General features: G+C 42.5%; 1 protein-coding gene across 1 annotated transcript in view; it reads left to right on the forward strand.

Annotated features, from left to right (window-relative positions):
* The first annotated feature begins 2,698 nt into the window (after nt 1-2,698).
* Nucleotides 2,699-8,299, forward strand: part of LOC106809048 (alpha-(1,3)-fucosyltransferase 5-like) — a 9,342-nt gene continuing 3,741 nt past the window's right edge. The window contains exons 1-2 of the mRNA XM_014811994.1: nt 2,699-3,231; nt 7,860-7,988. Coding sequence (XP_014667480.1) covers nt 3,012-3,231; nt 7,860-7,988 — 349 coding nt within the window. The 5' untranslated portion in view covers nt 2,699-3,011. The remainder of the gene's footprint in view (nt 3,232-7,859; nt 7,989-8,299) is intronic.

An 8,299-nucleotide genomic window follows, 5' to 3' on the forward strand; every position in this document is an offset into this window, starting at 1 on the left:
CTCGAACAATATAAAGTAATTTGTATTTTTACTAATTAATTTGAAATGTTTTAAATTGATTTAAAATTGTGTATTTAAAATGTTTGAAAATAATTTTTGAAGGGGATGGCTTTCCATACGCAGTTGTCCTGCTTCTAAACTAGAATGTATATATATATATATATATATATCTTAATTCACGGTATAATCACAGGGACCTGCTTGAGGCATAGTTTGTAAAACGTTAAGAGCAGTTCAGCCACCTATCGAGTTGCTGAAGTATAGCATATGTAGCATACAAAGTATAGGCACGTGATCGTATAGGCACAGGTTCGTGAACAGTTAGATACACGTGTGCAAGGCGCGGGGATGCACTGTCGTAATTCTCTTGTTATTTCATTCTGTGGTACAACGTTCCATTTGGCATTTAAGCGTCTATGTTTTCTCTGGCGATAGCGAGGGTTTATATTCATAACTGCGAAGTCAGTGACCATAATGTGATCAAAGTAGTCCACTGATCTGCTAAGGGAAGTGTCGATAACTTCTTGAGTTGACCGAAGATCTATGATACGATGGCGTTCGCTGCGTACGTTGTTCTTATCTATGTCTTATATATGAATATGATTGTCATTATGCTTTGTAGTTATTAAAGAATTCACCATGCAGGTGTCTCTCGAGCTATCCGGGTCAGAGTCACTATAGCCGGTTCCTATATATATATATATAATTATATATATTATATTTATTATATTATATTATATTTATTATATATATTATATTTATTATATATATATATATTATATTAACACCAGGTTCAGAATCGCGACGCATAATTTATACATTATAATGAGTATCCAGCTACTATAAAATGCAACTAAGTACTAATTAATTTTATATCACAAAGATGATCCCTTTCGGATTTCCTGTCATTGATTCTTGGGCATGAACACGAAGAGCGTACATAGCGTATAGTGCATACGAATGAGTTGCTCTGGAAAGAAATCAGACTCAACAGACTTATGAAGAGAAGAATACGAACTATATCTACGGTAGTGTTGAGGATAACATTAATCATTATAAATGCAATTATATATATATATATATACATTATAGATTAGAAATGCAAGCAATTAGTAACGCAGTGTAGTGCCCGCATAGCAACACGGGTCATTTAACTGAAATAGCCCGAGGCAAGCAATTCAAGGTTTGAACCAGCGTCCATTAGAATGCGCAAAAAGTAAAAGTCCAACGGTCAAAGAGTGAAATTAAGGCCTTTAGCACATTTCGGCCACATAGAACCATCTGTCTTAAGGACAACCCGCAGCTAGCCGCTGTATGCTGCATGACCACTCAGGAAAGTGTTCGTCATTTATCACACACTGAGAAGGACGTTATAATATCGTGTGTCGCACCGGTCAACCCGAGGACATTTTGATAAGGATCGACATCGCTAATGGCCGCCACCGGAGAACAACCGAAAGTTGCCACGTCTCACGTGTGCTCATCGATAATTAGCAAGCACAAGTTACAATTACCAATGCATATCTTACGACCGTGTGAGTCCGGTAGCAGCAGTAGCAGCAGCTATCCAAATATGTTTCACAAAGACCAAAACAGACCGTTTTCAGAACCGCATATTACCTGGCATAGTTATATCATATTATATTTATTATATTATATTATATTTATTAATAATATACGTTGTTCTTTTTATAGCGCGCGCTACATGTCCATTAGTTTTCAGTGCCGGAAAATCGGTAATATAATTATAGTTTAATAATTATATAATCATATAATTATAGTTCACATCGTGAATCCAATTTTGACGAAACGCCAGTTTACGCGATGGGTTGGAGGTTCAAACATCGGTGTCTAACTCCAACGACGCGTTGTCTGTAAACCTGCGGTATCGGTAACTGCATATGTAACTCCAGTACTGCACTGTCCAAACATGCAATGTTGGTGCCACGTTTTGAATTGGATAAATTTGCGCCTTCCTAATTGCGCTTTGGCGCTCGCTGAAAATGAGTTACAGTACTTCCGTAATGTTGCTCTCGCTTTCTAACAGCGAGATGAAAACGACGTACGTGTCCTAGTTTACATGAATTGATAATGCTGCTGCAACAGTGGAAACGATGTAAATACGCAAGAGCATTTCGAGCGTCACCAGTCTGGGACCTTTAGCCTTTCACAATAACGTCAGCGCTGGATTTTAACGACGTGTGGCACTCACCTCGGGCTAAAACACGGAAATGTGACATTCGCGTCATTAGTCCACGATTGAAACAGATAGACGGCGGTTCAACAACCGTCATGACTCTCTGATAGTTCGTGCTGACTAGTCTGTGTGTGCGCGCGCGTATAACAGTCTAGTGACTGACTAGCGAGCGTGTGTATAGCGGGTATAATAGCAACGGACTGTGAGACATTATTTTGTTTCTCCCGAATGTCAGTGTGCATATACGATGGCGCCACAGCGACAGAGAAAGGTATACGTCCTCACCTTGTTCGTCTCATGCGTCATATTCAGTTTCTTTTACTCTCGTCTGCATAGGACGCCAGTGACAATTGATACCAGCACACAGCAACAGCAGCAGCAACAACAACAACAACGCCATCAGCAGCAGCAACAACAACAACAGAAACAACAGCAGCAACAACAACAACAACACCAACAACAGCAGCAGCAGCAACAACAACACCAACAACAACAACAACAACAACAGCAGCAACAACAACAACAACAACGAGAAGTGTTGCCGACAAGCGATGACAGGCTGTTGACGGCCGACCAGCTACCAGCTACTGATGACAAGCACACGCTGGCCAGCCAGGTGCCACCAAACTATAAAATCATCACATTCGGAACGAAGTGGTTCGGCCGTAGCTGGAACATCGCAAACGGTACTGCCGCTGTTCGTGGCTGCCGTTATTCAAACTGCTACTTTTTCGGACACGAGCATTTTGCGAACAAGTGGCTGCGACGCAGAGCCGACGCCGTCTTATTTCATATACGGGACAAACCTAAGACGATGCCGCTTCCCATTCCGGACTACCATCCACCCCACCAGCGATGGGTGTTCAAAATGCGAGAGAGCCCTGTACACACTTACAGAAATCTCTCGGATTACAATGGCATCTTTAACTGGACAATGACGTATCGCAGCGATTCGGACATCTACAATCCACGCGGTATTTTCGTGCCGTACAAGAACGTCACGCGGCAGGATACATTAGACAACGTACATCCAGGTAATATGGCATAAATATCACAGCATGCGGCACTGTTAGACATGTACCCCGTCCTCTTACTGCTGGAAAGCGTCCAGCGTATTAGACGCTGAATTTGACGTTAAAATGATTGCCAAGTAACCCTTCTGATCAGTAGGTGACGCAACATATGCCAGAGAGCATGTACCATAGAGACGCAACATACCAAGAGCGACATCCTTCCCCTAAGATATGCTATTGTAGGCGTGTTATTCGCACTACCGCAGTAGAAGGTCTGTAATAGACTATAAAGATAATACAAGACAAGCAGTAACGTTCACTAGTGTTTACTCAATCTCTAATACAATACATCACGTCTCAGTGCACTACCGAAAGAAAGAGGGTTTACTACAAAGTAACCCGTAGCACGCACTTACACCTTTTCTCCGCGGGTGTCGCTTGCACAAGACTCTCGAGGAGAGGCTGCCCTCGCTAGTTATACGTTGCGGCTCAGATCCACGATCGCGTTTCTTCTTCTACGTCACCAGCCTCGTTTTAGCTCCCTTTCTGGCCAACCGGCCGTACCAAATAAGGTGGGGTGAGGATTGTATCTACTACATTTACACTACCGACTATAGTGGGGTGCGCATTTCCCTTTGGCTCGGATCCATAGTCCGATTCTGGCCCTGATGTCATATGGTCATCTGGTCGGTGTCTAGCGCTGCTTGTCACAATCCGCAAGAATTCGTAGCTTCGTGACTACTGCTTCTAGCTAAACGGCGCCATCTCGAGTCACGGCTCTCTTGATCTCCGTGCCGATCGCTGACTCTCCCGTCTCTATTTTGACATCTCTCCGATTGCGTTTCCGCATCGCCATCACTTTCCCTGGCGTGTGGGATTCGCCCGCTTATACTATACTAGTACGTCGTAAGGCGTTATAGTAATGTGTGCTGACGGTGTTTCACACGGGAATTGGCGTACTTGCGTTTTTTACAAAGAATGCAAATTTAAGCATTTTAGGGAAATTGCTGCTTCGTGTTTCTGGTGCAGCGTTATTGGTCGTTACCACTTATCTATATGTAATCATAGACTAATATAACTATAGACTATAAGAATAACAAGACACGACGCGTCGGTGATTTTTGCCTTACCGGGCCTTGCCTCGTGTTAGGTGCGTTCACCTACTGGAACTAACTGGAACAATGGAAGTTGCTCCGATATCAGTGATTATTTATTAATTATAAAAGTTTTATTGTCAGCGATTTTTAGAAAACCTGAACAAAACTTAAGAACTATAGCTTGGGATTATATAATTTTAATAAAAAAGAGGAAAGTCTGGTTTTTGTGATTTTGTTAATTTATACTATTTCCCCAAAATGTAAACATGTACAATTGTACATGCAATATACAGGTACTGCATCAGTTATAGTAATAAGGTGATATATATATATGCATAGTATATATGTATGTATATATATATACACACATCAAGAGAGTTAATAATACCTTATTATATTAGCTCTTGATACACACCACACACACACACGCACACACACACACACGCACACACACGTACACGCTGGTATGCACGTACGCACACACGCACGCACGCACACGCGCGCACACATACATACATACATACATACATACATACATACGTACGTACCAATACAGTACCCATACCGATACATACTACAGAAATACAATACAGTACATAGCATACCATACAACATACATACATAATACATACATACAGTAACATACATACATAGCGATGCATAGATAGAATAAAAGCATGCCTGCCCATCAGTGGCATGGCATGCATACCATACATACATACATACGAATACATACAGTACATTACAAGCCTACCTAGAAAAAAGAAAAAAAAAAAAAAAAAACATTAATCATACAGGGACTGCATAAAGAATTGCCACTTTTTCTTATTTTTTTCTTTTTTTAAATCAAAACGCCCTTTCAACTAAGAATCAGAATTCAATGAAACGAGATTTCAAATAAAAAAAATTCAAAACAAATAATTTAATTAAATGAAATTTGTCAATAAAATAAAATGAAAATGAAATAAATTAAAACAGGGAAAAAATTGAAGTGTTTTTCAAGGTGGTATTTGTTGCCCGATAGCCCACAAGTACTGACCGTGGGCTAAAAGGGACCTGGGCATAAGAGAATTGAACCTTTTTATCTTTTTTTTTTTTTTTCCAAATAAAAGACTTTGCACTAAGATCAAATCAAATGCAAAATAATTTCAATAAAATAAACTTCAAGATAAAATAAATTTATAACTGAATTTCAATAAAATAAAATGAAACTGAAAAATAAATTAAAAACGTTGTTTCACCAGTGGCGTACACCGCACGTTAACGCCGGGTACACGCCCAGCGTACCACGCCAGATACCACGCACGTACACGGCGGGTACACGGAGAAACAAGACGCACGTACACGGCAGGTACACGCACGTACACGCGCGTACACGCCGGTAGACGCACGTACAGGCGCAAGATAACCGCGCCAGTAAGCAGATACACCGTACGTACACGTACAAACCAGATACACGCACGTACCCGGCGGGTGTCGTAGCACCCGGAGCATACAGCCGTACCCCGGTAATCGCACGTCCCGCAGGTAACACGCCACGTACACGTACACGCAAGATACAACAACACGTACACGGCGGGTTAACGGGAGATACACGCAACGTTACACCCGCCCGTACAGGGCGGTAAACCCCGCCACCGCCCACACGCAGATAAAGCACGTAACGCAGATACCGCAGCGTACAGTAAACGAAGATACCACGCATGTACACGGGCGGTACACGGAGATACTACGCACGTAGCACGGCGGGTACACCACGTACACGCGGGTACACGCGGTACACGCACGTACAACGCAGATACAGCACGTACACACAGATACACTGCACGAGCACGTAAGCACGGCAGATACACGCACGTACAGCGCGGGTACAGCGGAGATACACGCACGTACACGCGGTACCCGCACGTACTGCAGGTAGTAACAGCACGTACACCACAGATACGCACGTACACGCCGGGGTACAGCCAGGTACACGCCACGTACACGCGGGTCACGCAGTACCACCACGCACACGCAGATACACGCACGTACACCAGATACACCGCACGTAGCACGTAGCACGAAACTACAGCGCATGTACAGCGCGGGTAACGGGGGAGATTCACCACGTACACCCGCAAGTACACGCACGTACAGCGTGGGGTACACGCGGTACACGCACGTAACACGCAGATACACGCACAGTAACACCCAGATACACGCACGTACACGTACACGCAGATACACTGCACGTGACACGCGCGTAACGGAGATACACCGCACGTACACGCAGGATACACGCACAGTACACGCGGTAACACGCAGCTGTACACACAGACTACACGCACGGTACAGAGTACAGCGCAGATACCCACGTACACGTACACGCGATAGCACCAGCGTACACGTAGACGTACACCAGATACAGCGGCAGCGTACACGCGGGTAGCGACGAGATAACACGCACGTACATGCGGGTACACGGAGATACACGCACGTGTATCTGCGTGTACGTGCGTGTATCTGCGTGTACGTGCGTGTACTCCGCGTGTACGTGCGTGTACCTGCGTGTTACGTGCGTGTAATCATCCGTGTACACGCGTGTACGTGCGGTATCTGCGTGTACGTGCGTGTACCCGCGTGTACGTGCGTGTACGCCCTTTTGTGGCGTGCTTGCCTGAGGCAGGCCATTGTTTACAAAATTGCTAGGCTTAGCCTCGTTTTCGTGCGAAGTGACCCCAGTCATGAAATACATATTTAAGACTGGTCTATAGGCTCTCCGACTGTTAGATCAATTTCCTTATATTAGGCGGTCCTAGCCCCTGGAAGGTACATACGTGGGCTAATGGCAGCATAGGCTTACGTGAAAAACATTTCATTTTTGTTTTAATATTATTTTCATTTTCATTTTATTTTATTTGAAATTCATTAAATAAATTATTGTTTTTGAATTTATTTAATTTGAAATTCATTTTCATTTGATTTGATTCTTAGTCTGAAGAGTTGTTTTGATTTGAACCAAAGAAAAAAAAAGAAAAAAAAAGTGCGCAATTTTCTTAGGCAGTCTTAGGTCACGGTAAGTAAGTTGTGGGCTATGGCAGCAAAGCCACTGTGAAAAACATTTTTCATTGTTTAATTTATTTTCATTTTCATTTTATTTTATTGAAATTCATTAATAATTATTTGTTTTATTTTATTTGAAATTTATTTTGATTTGATTTGATTCTTAGCTGAAAGTCGTTTTGATTTAAAAAAAAGAAAAAAAAGGAAAAAAGTGCCATTTTCCTTATGGCAGTCCTAAGCCACCATATACATACATACATACATCAAGCTGACTTTTCTTAGGGGGTTTTGCAAATATTGATTTCTCACGTTACCGAAATTGTTCGACGCTGTGATTGTTTCAGTCGTAAACCTTCATTCGAAAAGGTTTTAGTATAGATCTACTAGCGAAGTGACGATGCATAGAATAAGCCTTCACATTTTTGTCCGCTCGCTGCTAATCAGAAATATCATGCGCTCCGTTTTCGATATGAGCGAAATTTCTAGTATACATTTTGCATTCTGCAGACAAGGATTACGCACAAGGAAAGACGGGGCTGGTTAGCTGGTTTGTGAGCCACTGTGTTACGGACAACAAGCGAGAGCATTATGTTGGCAAGTTGCACAAATTTGTCTCCGTGGACATTTATGGACGATGCAGGTTGGTGTATTCTGGCTACATATTAATAATGATAATAAGCGTTAAACGCACGCATGCCATAAGTGAATAGATATTAAAAATCGAAAAAGGAGGCTTATTCGGTTAAGAGACGCGGCATACGGTGCTTGTGATGCTTGTATTGTGATGTATTGATTGTGATGTATCCTTGTATGGTATTGTGATGCATAGTATAATCTTACTTGGCTACTCTGCATCAGATGTCGCGCATTAATTTCTCTCTCTCTCTCTCTCTCTCTCTCTCTCTCTATCTCTGTCTGTCTCTCTCTCTCTCTCTCTCTCTCTCTCT

The sequence above is a fragment of the Priapulus caudatus genome, unplaced genomic scaffold, assembly GCF_000485595.1.
Source record: "Priapulus caudatus unplaced genomic scaffold, Priapulus_caudatus-5.0.1 Scaffold14, whole genome shotgun sequence".
Classification (NCBI taxonomy): domain Eukaryota; kingdom Metazoa; phylum Priapulida; class Priapulimorpha; order Priapulimorphida; family Priapulidae; genus Priapulus; species Priapulus caudatus.